We start from the raw sequence: 13509 nt of genomic DNA on the forward strand, positions 1-13509 counted from the left end.
TGACAGCTTTGTAGTAGAGGCTAAAGTCTGGGATTGTGATGCCTCCTGCTTTGGTCTTCTTCTTCAAAATTCCTTTGGCTATTCGGGGCCTTTTGTGGTTCCATATGAATTTTAGGATTGCTTGTTCTAGTTTCGAGAAGAATGCTGGTGCAATTTTGATTGGGATTGCATTGAATGTGTAGATAGCTTTGGGTAGTATTGACATTTTGACAATATTTATTTTTCCAATCCATGAGCAGGGAATGTCTTTCCATTTCTTTAAATCTTCTTCAATTTCCTTCATAAGCTTTCTATAGTTTTCAGCATACAGATCCTTTACATCTTTGGTTAGATTTATTCCTAGGTATTTTATGCTTCTTGGCGCAATTGTGAATGGGATCAGTTTCTTTGTTTGTCTTTCTGTTGCTTCATTGTTAGTGGATAAGAATGCAACTGATTTCTGTACATTGATTTTGTATCCTGCAACTTTGCTGAATTCCTGTATCAGTTCTAGCAGACTTTTGGTGGAGTCTATCGGATTTTCCACGTATAATATCATGTCATCTGCAAAAAGCGAAAGCTTGACTTCAGCTTTGCCAATTTTGATGCCTTTGATTTCCTTTTGTTGTCTGATTGCTGATGCTAGAACTTCCAGCACTATGTTAAACAGCAGCGGTGAGAGTGGGCATCCTTGTCGTGTTCCTGATCTCAGGGAAAAAGCTCTCAGTTTTTCCCCGTTGAGTATGATGTTAGCTGTGGGCTTTTCATAAATGGCTTTTATGATGTTTAAGTATGTTCCTTCTATCCCGACTTTCTCAAGGGTTTTTATTAAGAAAGGGTGCTGGATTTTGTCAAAGGCCTTTTCGGCATTGATTGACAGGATCATATGGTTCTTCTCTTTTTTTTTGTTAATGTGATGTATCACGTTGATTGATGTGCGAATGTTGAACCAGCCCTGCATCCCAGGAATGAATCCCACTTGATCATGGTGAAGAATTCTTTTTATATGCCGTTGAATTCGATTTGCTAGTATCTTATTGAGAATTTTTGCATCCATATTCATCAGGGATATTGGCCTTTAGTTCTCTTTTTTTTACTGGGTCTCTGTCTGGTTTAGGAATCAAAGTAATACTGGCTTCATAGAATGAGTCTGGAAGTTTTCCTTCCCTTTCTATTTCTTGGAATAGCTTGAGAAGGATAGGTATTATCTCTGCTTTAAACGTCTGGTAGAACTCCCCTGGGAAGCCATCTGGTCCTGGACTCTTATTTGTTGGGAGATTTTTGATGACCGATTCAATTTCTTTGCTGGTTATGGGTCTGTTCAAGCTTTCTATTTCCTCCTGATTGAGTTTTGGAAGCGTGTGGGTGTTTAGGAATTTGTCCATTTCTTCCAGGTTGTCCAATTTGTTGGCATATAATTTTTCATAGTATTCCTTGATAATTGCTTGTATCTCTGAGGGATTGGTTGTAATAATTCCATTTTCATTCATGATTTTGTCTATTTGGGTCATCTCCCTTTTCTTTTTGAGAAGCCTGGCTAGAGGTTTGTCAATTTTGTTTATTGTTTCAAAAAACCAACTCTTGGTTTCGTTGATCTGCTCTACAGTTTTTTTAGATTCTATATTGTTTATTTCTGCTCTGATCTTTATTATTTCTCTTCTTCTGCTGGGTTTAGGCTGCCTTTGCTGTTCTGCTTCTAGTTCCTTTAGGTGTGCTGTTAGATTTGTATTTGGGATTTTTCTTGTTTCTTGAGATAGGCCTGCATTGCAATGTATTTTCCTCTCAAGACTGCCTTCGCTGCATCCCAAAGCGTTTGGATTGTTGTATTTTCATTTTCGTTTGTTTCCATATATTTTTAAATTTCTTCTCTAATTGCCTGGTTGACCCACTCCTTCGTTAGTAGGGTGTTCTTTAACCTCCATGCTTTTGGAGGTTTTCCAGACTTTTGTCTGTGGTTGATTTCAAGCTTCATAGCATTGTGGTCTGAAAGTATGCATGGTATAATTTCAATTCTTGTAAACTTATGAAGGGCTGTTTTGTGACCCAGTATATGATCTATCTTGGAGAATGTTCCGTGTGCACTCGAGCAGAAAGTATATTCTGTTGCTTTGGGATGTAGAGTTCTAAATATATCTGTCAAGTCCATCTGATCCAATGTCTCCTTCAGGGCCCTTGTTTCTTTATTGACCGTGTGTCTACAGGCTCTATCCATTTCTTTAAGTGGGGTGTTAAAGTCCCCTGCAATTACCACATTCTTATCAATAAGGTTGCTTATGTTTATGAGTAATTGTTTTATATATTTGGGGGCTCCGATATTCGGTGCATAGACATTTATAATTGTTAGCTCTTCCTGATGGATAGACCCTGTAACTATTATATAATGTCCTTCTTCATCTCTTGTTACAGTCTTTAAAGTCTAGTTTGTCTGATATAAGTATGGCTACTCCAGCTTTCTTTTGGCTTCCAGTCACATGATAAATAGTTCTCCATCCCCTCACTCTCAATCTAAAGGTGTCCTCAGGTCTAAAATGAGTCTCTTGTAGACAGCAAATAGATGGGTCTTGTTTTTTTATCCATTCTGATACCCTATGTCTTTTGGTTGGCGCATTTAATCCATTTACATTCAGTGTTATTATAGAAAGATACGGGTTTAGAGTCATTGTGATGTCTGTATGTTTTATGCTTGTAGTGATGTCTCTGGGACTTTGTCTCACAGGGTCCCCCTTAGGATCTCTTGTAGGGCTGGTTTAGTGGTGAGGAATTCCTTCAGTTTTTGTTTGTTTGGGAAGACCTTTATCTCTCCTTCTATTCTAAATGACAGACTTGCTGGATAAAGGATTCTCGGCTGCATATTTTTTCTGTCTAGCACCCTGAAAATCTCGTGCCAATTCTTTCTGGCCTGCCAAGTTTCAAAAGAGAGATCAGTCACGAGTCTTATCGGTCTCCCTTTATATGTGAGGGCACGTTTACCCCTTGCTGCTTTCAGAATTTTCTCTTTATCCTTGTATTTTGCCAGTTTGACTATGATATGTCGTGCAGAAGATTGATTCAAGTTACGTCTGAAGGGAGTTCTCTGTGCCTCTTGGATTTCAATGCCTTTTTCCTTCCCCAGTTCAGGGAAGTTCTCAGCTATTATTTCTTCAAGTAGCCCTTCAGCACCTTTCCCTCTCTCTTCCTCCTCTGGGATACCAATTATGCGTATATTATTTCTTTTTAGTGTATCACTTAGTTCTCTAATTTTCCCCTCATACTCCTGGATTTTTTTTATCTCTCTTTTTCTCAGCTTCCTCTTTTTCTGTAATTTTATCTTCTAGTTCACCTATTCTCTCCTCTGCCTCTTCAAGCCGAGCTGTGGTGGTTTCCATTTTGTTATGCATTTCGTTTAAAGCGTTTTTCAGCTCCTCGTGACTGTTCCTTAGTCCCTTGATCTCTGTAGCAAAAGATTCTCTGCTGTCCTGTATACTGTTTTCAAGGCCAGCGATTAATTTTGTGACTATTATTCTAAATTCACTTTCTGTATATTATTTAAATCCTTTTTGATCAGCTCATTAGCTGTTGTTATTTCCTGGAGATTCTTCTGAGGGGAATTCTTCCGCTTGGTCATTTTGGATAGTCCCTGGCGTGGTGAGGACCTGCAGGGCACTTCCCCTGTGCTGTGGTGTATAACTGGAGTTGGTGGGCGGGGCCACAGTCAGACCTGATGTCTGCCCCCAGCCCACCACTGGGGACACAGTCAGACTGGTGTGTGCCTTCTCTTCCCCTCTCCTAGGGGCGGGATTCTCTGTGGGGTGGTGTGGCCCGTCTGGGCTACTTGCACACTGCCCGGCTTGTGATGCTGGGGATCTGGCGTATTAGCTGGGGTGGGTAGGCAAGGTGCACGGGGGCAGGAGGGGCAGGCTTAGATCGCTTCTCCTTAGGTGATCCACTTCAGGAGGGGCCCTGTGGCAGCAGGAGGGAGTCAGATCCGCTGCCGGAGGTTTGGCTCCACAGAAGGACAGAGTTGGGTGTTTGCGCAGAGCGAGCAAGTTCCCTGGCAGGAACTGGTTCTCTTTGGGATTTTGGCTGGGGGATGGGCGGGGGAGATGGTGCTGGCGAGCGCCTTTGTTCCCCACCAAACTGAGCTCTGTCATCCGGGGGCTCAGCAGCTCTCCCTCCCTTTGTCCTCCAGCCTTCCCGCTTTCCGAGCAGAGCTGTTAACTTATGACCTCCCAGACGCTAAGTCACGCTTGTTGTGGGAACACAGTCTGTCAGGCCCCTCCGCTTTTGCAAGCCAGACTCAGGGGCTCTGCTTGGCCGGTGAGCCACCCCTCCGCCCCGGCCCCCTCCCGCCTCTCCGTGGAGCGCGCACCGCCTCGCTGCCCTTCCTACCCTCTTCCGTGGGCCTCTCGTCTGCGTTTGGCTCCGGCGACTCCGTTCTGCTAATCCTCTGGCGGTTTTCTGGGGTATTTAGGCAGGTGTAGGTGGAATCTAAGTGATCAGTGTTATGCCCAGAATTCGTGATCCCCAAAGACCACTAGGGAGCCGAGTCTAATGCAAAAGCAAAGAGCCTTTATTCGAGCTAGCTCGAGCTCAATCCCCTACCTGCACCGATGCAGCGGTGAGATACCAGGGAAAGAGAGCGAGTTTCAAAAGCACGAAGGTTTTATAGGGGTCTAGGGGCAGCCAATTGGCTGGGGAATTGGCTGTTTTGATCAGGAAGCTTGAATGGGTGAGCGGGAGGTCACTCAAAGGGAGGAGGCGTGGTCTAGGTGAAGGACACAGAACAAGATGGAGTCGGCTGGCATAGGCCCGCCCTTTCAATCAGCAGGACGTGCGGTGAGCCCAGCGTCCTCCTAAGCCGCCATCTTGCCCAGTCCTCCTGCTTTTCCATTTCTTTTTGTCCTCTTCAATATCTTTCATAAGTATTCTATGCTTTTTAGAGAACAGATATTTTACCTCTTAATTTTGGTTTATTCCTAGTTATGTTATTGTTTTTTGGTGCAAATATAAATGAGATCAACTCCTTGATTTCTTTTTCTAATGCTTCATTATTGGTGTATTGAAATGCAATAGATTTCTGCACATTGATTTTATATCCTGTGACTCTGGTGAATTCATGTATTAGTTCTCACAGTTTTGGTGGAGTCTTCTGGGTTTTTCACATACAGCAACATGCCATCTGCAAATAGTGAAAGTCTGACTTCCTCCTTTGCCAAATTTTATGCCCTTTATTTCTTTTTGTTGTCCAATTTGTTGCAGCTAAGTATTCCAGTACTCTGTTAAATAGTAATGGTAAGAGTGGGCATCATTTTCTTGTTCCTGATGGTAGGCAAAGGGTGTCAGTTTTTCCTTTATAAAGGTGATATAGGCTGTGGGGTTTTCATATATCACTTTTATGATGTTGAGATATGTTCTCTCTATCCCTGCTTGTTGAGAGTGTTTATCGAAAGGATGCTGTATTTTGTCAAATGCTTTTCCTGCATCTATTGAAATGATTATCTGGTTCTTATCCTTTCTTTTATTAATGTGGTGTATCACGTGAGTTGGCTTGTGAATATTGAACTATCTCTGCAGCTCAGGAATACTCACTTCATCGTGGTGAATAATTCTTTTAATGTACTGTTGAATTCGATTTGCTAATATCTTGTTGAGATTTTTTTGCGTCCATGTTAATCAGTGATATTGGCCTGTAATTTTCCTTTATACTGGGGTCTTTGGTTTGGGGACCAAGGTAATGCTGGATTCATAGAATGAGTTTGGAAGTTGACCTTCCATTTATATTTTTTGGAACAATTTGAAAAGAAAAGGTATTAAGTCTTCTTTAAACGTTGGGTAGAATTCCTCTGGGAAGCCATCTGGCACAGTACTCTTGTTTATCTGGAGATTTTTAATTACTGATTAAATTTCTTTTCTTTCACGTTCTTTTCAAATTTTCTATTTCTTCTTGTTTGAGTTTTGGTAGTGTATTCGTATCTAGGAATTTGGCTATTTCTTTCAGATTGTCCAATTGGTTGGAATATAATTTTTCATAGTATTCTCTTATAATTGTATTTCTATGGTTGGTTGTGGTCTCTCGTCTTTCATTCATGATTTTATCTATTTGGGTCCTTTCTATTTGCTTTTACTAAGTCTGGCTAGGGGGTTCATCAATTTTGGTAATTCTTTCAAAGAACCAGCTCTTGGCTTTGTTGATTTGTTCTATTGTTTTTGTTTGTTTGTTTGTTTGTTTGTTTCTATGTCTTCTATATCTGCTCTAATCTTTATTAGTTCCATTCTTTGCTGGCTTTAGGCTTTACTTTCTGTTCCTTTTCTAGTTTCTTTACATGTAAGGTTAGATTGTGTATTTGGACCTTTCTTGCTTTTTGAGATAGGTCTGAATTGCAATATAATTTCTTCCTAGGGCTGCTTTTGATGTATCCCAAAGGGTTTGGACAGTCATATTTTAATTTTCATTAGTTTCCATGTATTTTTTTTAATTATTCTCTAATTTCCTGGTTAACCCATTCATTCTTTAGTAGGATGTTCTATAACCGCCACATATTTGAGGGCTTTCCAATTTTTTTCTTGTGGTTTACTTCAAGTTTCACAGCATTATAATCCAAAAATATGCAGTGTATGATCTTGATGTTTTTGTATTTTTTGAATGCTAATTTGAGACCCAGTATTTCATCTATCCTGGAGAATGCTCCATGTGCACTGCAGAAGAATGTGTATTCTGCTGTTTTAGGATAGAATGTTCTGAATTTATCTGTTAAGTCCATCTGGTCCAGTGCGTTAAAAGCCATTTTTTCCCTTATTGATTTACTGCTTAGATGATCTGTCCATTGTTGTAAGTGAGGATTAAAGTCTCCTACAATAATGAGCTTCGCTATGTTTGTTATTTATTTATATATTTGAGTGTTCAAGTTGGGGGCATAAATATTTACAATTGCTAGATCTTAATCTATAGACCCCTTAATTATGATATGCCATTCTTAATCCCTTGTTATAGTCTGGTTTTAAAGTCTGGTTTGTTCAATATTAGTATGGCTGCTCTGGCTTTTTTTTTTTTTTTTTTTTTTTTGATGTCCATAGCAAGATAGATGGTTCTACATCTCCTCACTTTCAATCTGCAGGTGTTGTTAGGTTTAAAATGTTAGGTCTAAAATGTTGTTAGGTCTCTTATAGTCAGAATATACATGTTTTTTTTTAATCCATTCTGATACCTTATGTCATTGATTGGAGCATTTATTCCATTTATATATGAAGTGATTATTGAAAGATATGAATTTAGTGCCATTGTGTTATCTGTAGACATTGTGTTTGTGGTGATGTTCTCTGGTCCTTTTTACTGTGTGTTACTTTTGGTATTTTTTGTTTTGTTTTGTTTTTTTGTTTGTTTTTGTTTTTGTTTTTTTTCTGCACTCAAAATTTCTCTGTAACATTACTTGCAAGGCTGGTTTAGGGGTCACAAACTCCTTTAATTTTTATTTGTGTGGAAAACTCTTTATCTCTCCTTCTAATCTAAAAGCTTTGCTGGATAAAGGATTCTTGCCTGCATATTTTTTCCCTTTCGGCACGTTGAATATATCCTACCACTCCTTTTTGGCTTGCTAAATTTTGTGGACAGACCTAATGTGAATCTGATTTGTTCTCCCTTATAGGTTAAAGAATTCTGTTCTTGCTGGTTTCATGATTATTTCCCTGTATATGTATTTTGAGAATTTGGCTATGACTATGATATGTCTTGGTGATGGCCAGCTTTTGTTGAATTTAATGGGAGTTCTCTGTGCTTCTTGGATTTTGATGTCTATGTTTCCTCCCCAGATTAAGGAAGTTTTCAGCTATAATTTGCTCACATAAACCTTTTGCCCCTTTTCTCTGTCTTCATCTTCTAAGATTCCTATGATCTGAATGTAATTATTCTTTAATAAGTCACTGAGTTCTCTAAGTCTTGTATCATGATCTTTGGCCTTTGTATCCCTCATATTCTCAGCATCATTATTATCCATAATTTTATCTTCTATATCACTGATTCACTATTCTGATTTATCCATCCTCTCTGTCATGGCATCCATTCAAGATTTCATCTCTGCTATAACATTTTTAATTTTGCCCTGATGAAATTTTAGTTCTTTTCTCTCTGCAGAAAGGAATTCTCTGGTGTCTTCTATTCTTTTTTCAACCATAGCTAATATTCTTATAATTTTGTTTTTAAATTCTATTTCAGACATCTTACTATGTTTGTGCTGATTGAATCCCTGGTCATGAGTTCTATTGTCCGTTCTTTCTTTTGGGGTGAGTTTCTCCATCTCATAATTTTGTCCAGAAAAGAAAAGAGCAAAGAAAGAAAAGAAACTAAAAGAAAGAGAAACACAAACAACAAACAGAAATAAAGAAAAAACAAGGAACAAAAAACAAACAAAGAAAACCAGAAATCCAGATTCTGGGTGTGTTTTGGTTTGCTTGTTAAAAGAATCTAGGTCCAAAAATAAAATAAAATAGAATAAATACAAACAAACAAACAAAAAACAATAAAAGAAAGAATAAAAGAATATGTATATATACAAATAAAAATAATAATACTAAAAAGTAAAAAAAAAGAAATTGAAAAATAAAATAAATGAAAAAATAATAATGAAGAATAAAAGTAAAACGAAAGTTAGATCCTATTTCCCCTAGAGCTGAAGCTTTGCAACACTATGCTCCATAGACTTGGTGCAAGGGAATTGTTTGTGCTGGTTCTGGAAGAAAGAAGGATCTGCTGTGATGATTCTCAGACTCACTTGTTTAGGTGCAAATGTGCCTCCAGGGTTCAGGGGGATGGGGCTTGGTTTAATTAGCTCCGGCTTCCACCAGTTGGTACTGCTTTGCTCCTTGAAGGTTTTTCAGCTCTGAAGGGTGGAATGAATATGGCCTTCCCATGTTCTATAAGCTCCTGAGCTGAATGTTTGCACATCCTCCCACACACACACACTCTTCAGGGAACTCTCAGAGAAGAGCAATTAATCACTCCTATTGTGTCTCTGATTTCCCTCAGAGCCCCATATTCACCAGCCTGTGTCCAGGCTTTTTATCTCAGGCGCATGACTGAGTTTCAAAACTCCAAATTTTAGGGATTCCAGGGGTGCAGATCTACACTGCTCCTCTGGGATCTTGGAGAGGGACTCAACAGGCTTTTGCTGGCCTATTTATGTTGGGGGAGGGGGGAGTGGCATGACTGTCCAGCTATTCAGAGTTTATGTCAAAACAGAGCAAAAAACCAGCCCCCCTGCTTGCAGCCCTCAGCCAGAAAGAATCCCCTCTCATGCCTGGAAACAGCATAGCACATTAGCACAACCAGTCTTTCTTCTTACCCAATGGATTGTCGAACCATGCTGTCACTCTTGGGACTCTACCCCGCTTCACCCCTTGAGCACTTTAAAGCCAGGCAATTCCCCCATGGCAGCTGTCTGCTAAAAGTTCATATTTTGTGCTCCCCTGCTTATACTACTTTGCAGTAGCCCAAGTAAGCAAGCTTCTTCACCCCAGCTGGACCCAGAGCAGTACCTCCCACTTAAACTCACAGCACCTCCTACCTTCCAAATGGTGGTACCTTTTCTACATGTAGTCTTACAGGTTTTGTTCACTCAAACCTCTAGTTGGTTTCTTTGATGTTCATAACAATTTGATAACTATCTAGTGGTGTTCAAGGGATGAGACAGGCCTAGGGTCTCCCTAATCCTCTACCAACTTAACTCACTCTATATTTCTTTATACAACACATTGGACAAGACAGACAAGAAAAAATAACACTTTAGTAGTAAAATGCATATAACATACCTTAAGTACAATAGGAATTCAGATAAAAGTGTTCTGAATTCAATTTTTATCTTAATCAGTCCGTGTTTTCCTCATGAAAGATGGTACCTAAGGTAAGTCTTGCAGATTGCCTAGTTACAGAAAAAAAGAGAATGTCTTGTCTCTGAATCTGCTTCTTCATTGGGATGATGTTGTCCCCTTCTCTCCTATATCATTGCTATGGTTGAATAAGGTGGCATATGTGAAAATATTTGGTAAATTAAAAAGAATTAAGGACTGGCTAGGCTTACAAAAGAATCAATATGCCTTTAGCTAGAAATTTACTATACCCATCCTTAAAAGAGGAAAAGAAAAAAAAAACATAAAAAGAAATAGCTAGCTCAAAGCCCAGATTCCTATTTTATGGATGTAAAATGTTCAGGTTGTTACAAGAGTACCACGGTTTTCAGCCATGATCAGACGGTGTTTTTTTTTTTTTTTTTTTTTTTTTTTTTTTTTTTTTGTATAGGTTGTTTAACATTGTTGCGCCAGCCAAGAGGAGGAAAGGCCAGACTCACAGAAGGCTTTTCATTTAGAAGAAAGCAACACTAATGATCCATATTAGTGTTATATACTCCTGAATTTGTGTTATATCACAGAGAGCCTTATCAGTTCAGTAATTCCAGTTAATCTATAAAGATAATGTAATTGTTTTTAATTTTGTAAGGTGCACATCAGTTGTCTATTTTGGTGTCAGTTTTTCAATAAATTTTGGCTATGGACAAAAAAAAGCACTAAACAATGTAAACTGTTACTAATACTTGCTAAAGTATGAAAGTGTGAGTGCATGTGATTGATGTGTGTACATACAGCTTACAGTGAGGGTATTGTTTTAAGGATGGACAACTCCCCTACTACTAACTCACAGAGTTATAAAATTTCAGGGCAAAGAGGGACCTCAAAGGTCATGTGATCTAACCCCATCTGGTGCTTGTTAAAAAGGAGGCTGGAGGAGAAAATGGTCTGGTATCTACTAAGGAAACTGATCTGTGTCTCTACATAGTCATTAATCTCCCAAATTCTGTTAATTTAGAAAATAGTACCACGGATTTTTTTATTAATCTTATAAATTGACTTGAATTAATATTTTTTTTTACTTTTAATGTTTTTAATAATGTTGACTGAAGTAAAGCATTATATTTATTTCAATGCAGACACTTCCTTTTTCTTCTAATTACCATATTCCAAAAATATGGAAATTAAAAAATTGGAAGGCAATTTTCTTAGATCAGCTTATTGTTTCTGAATTTTGCTCCTAAAAGAAGATTCTTTGCATTCCCAAATTAAGAACGTGATTCGTTGGGGAAGATGTTCTAACCCAAAGTACAGAAAACAGAGAGAAGAGTCACAGTTTTATCTTTCAGCTCACTTATTCTGGATGTTAATCAGTACCTAATGCCAATTTATCTCAGGGAAGACCACCCAGGTAACTTTAATCTGGTTGGACTTTATAGTAGATGATTATTTCAAGGCAGTTCTCAGTATATATGGCTTAATTCCAAGGGTAATGTTAGTCATTTTTATGTAACTCTAAATTTGCCAAGGAAACAAGAATATTATAGTGATAGTTAAGCAAAACATTAAGGTAATTAGCCTTAGATGAGAAAACACAAGTGCCACTTTTTTCTTCCTTTTTAATTTTTATTTATTTATTTTTATTTAAATACAAGTTAGTTAACATACAGTGTAGTCTTGGCTTCAGGAGTAGAACCCAGTCTCTTACATATGACACCCATTGCTCATCCCAACAAGTGACCTCCTTAATTCCCATTAACAATTTAACTCATCCCCTGAACCCATTCCCCCTCCAGTAACGCTCAGTTTGTTTTCTGGATTGAAGAGTCACTTATGGTTTGTCTCATCTCTGTTTTTATCTAATATTTCCCTTCCCCTATGCAATTCTATTGAGTTTCTCAAATTCCACATATGAGTGAAATCTTATGATATCTGTCTTTCTCTAACTGGCTTATCATAATGCCTTGTAGTTCCATCCATGTTGTCACAAAGACAAGATTTCATTCTTTATCATCTTTATCATCACGTATCATCACATATATATCATATACATATATATATATATATATATATATATATATATATATATATTCCATCCATGTTGTCACAAATGGCAAGATTTCATTCTTTATCATCACTGAGTAGTATTCCATTGTGTATATACATATGTGTATATATATATATATACGTGTATATATACATATATACACGTATATATATATGTATATTTTCCATCCATGTTGTCACAAATGGCAAGATTTCATTCTTTATCATCACTGAGTAGTATTCCATTGTGTATACATATATGTGTATATATATATATATATATACATATATATATATTTTTCCATCCATGTCGTCACAAATGGCAAGATTTCATTCTTTATCATCACTGAGTAGTATTCCATTGTGTACATACATATGTGTGTATATATACGTATATGTATATATGTGTATATATATATGTATATATACGTATATATATACATACACATATATATACACGTATATATATACATATATATTAGATGTTCTATATATGTGTATATACACAATGGATAATTAGATGTTCTATATATGTGTATATATACACATATATATATGTGTTCAGTCAATGGACATTTGGGCTCTTTCCATAGTTTGGCTATTGTTGACAGAGCTGCAATAATCATTGAGGTGCATGCTCCCCTTTGAATCAGCATTTTTTGTATCCTTGGATTAACATGTACTTGTGCAATTGCTGGGTTGTAGGGTAGCTCTATTTTTCATTTTTTAGGAACCTCCATACTGTTTTCCAGAGTGGCTGCACCAGTTTGCATTCCCACCAACAGTGCAAAAGGTTCCCCTTTCTCTGCATTTTCACCAACATCTGTTCTTCCTGAGTTTTTAATGTTAGCCATTCGGACAGGTCCGAGGTGGCATTTCACTGTGGTTTTGACTCGTATTTCCCTGATGATGAGTCATGTTGAGTATATTTTCATGTGTCTGTTAGCCATCTGGAGGTCTTTGGAAAAGTTCCCATGCATGTCTTCTGCCCATTTCTTGACTGGATTCTTTGTTTTTTTGGGTGATGAGTTTGGTAAATTCTTTATAGATTTGGATACTGACCCTTTTTCTGATATGTCATTTGCAAATGTCTTCTCCCATTCCATCAGTTGCCTTTTAATTTTGTTGATTGTTTCCTTCACTGTGTGTAAGCTTTTTATCTTGATGAGGTGCCAATAGTTCATTTTTGCTTTTATTACCTTGCCTCCAGAACCAAATTAAGGAAGAAGTTACATGCCTGAGTCAAAGAGATTTCTCCTGTAGGATTTTTATGGTTTCCTGTATCACACTTAGGTCTTTAATCCATTTTGAGTTTATTTTTGTGTAGGATGTAAGAAAGTGATCCCATTTCATTCTTCTGCATGTCACTGTATAGTCCTCCCAGCACCATTTGCTTTAGAAACTTTCTTTTTTCCATTGGATACTTGTTACTCCTTTGACGGAGATTAGCTGGCCATATATTTGTGGGCCCATTCTGAGTTCTGTATTCTTTTTTTTTTAAATGTTAATGCTTTTTTTTTGAGAGAGAGAGGGAGAGAGAGAGAGAGCAGGAGAGGGTCAGAGAGAGAGGGAGACACAGAATCTAAAGCAGACTCTAGGCTCTGAGAGTCAGCACAGAGCCCAATGCAGGGCTTGAACTCATGAACCATGAGATCAAGACCTGATCAGCCA

At 37.9% G+C, this 13509-nt stretch overlaps 2 protein-coding genes across 2 annotated transcripts in view; both read left to right on the top strand.

Moving 5' to 3' along the window:
- ZC3H12B (zinc finger CCCH-type containing 12B) overlaps positions 1-13509 on the top strand; it is a 482912-nt gene that overhangs the window by 313288 nt on the left and 156115 nt on the right. The window lies entirely within an intron of this gene.
- On the top strand, positions 10046-10329 carry LOC109496527 (40S ribosomal protein S27-like). Its single transcript, XM_023249260.2, has one exon. It carries the CDS (start codon positions 10141-10143, stop codon positions 10327-10329), a length of 189 nt encoding a protein of 62 aa, XP_023105028.2. The 5' UTR covers positions 10046-10140.

The sequence above is a fragment of the Felis catus genome, chromosome X (genome assembly GCF_018350175.1).
Source record: "Felis catus isolate Fca126 chromosome X, F.catus_Fca126_mat1.0, whole genome shotgun sequence".
NCBI lineage: Eukaryota > Metazoa > Chordata > Mammalia > Carnivora > Felidae > Felis > Felis catus.

Excerpts from the sequence above, each read along its gene's own strand:
- LOC109496527 (XM_023249260.2), top strand. The coding sequence starts at position 10,141 with ATGGATGTAAAATGTTCAGGTTGTTACAAGAGTACCACGGTTTTCAGC.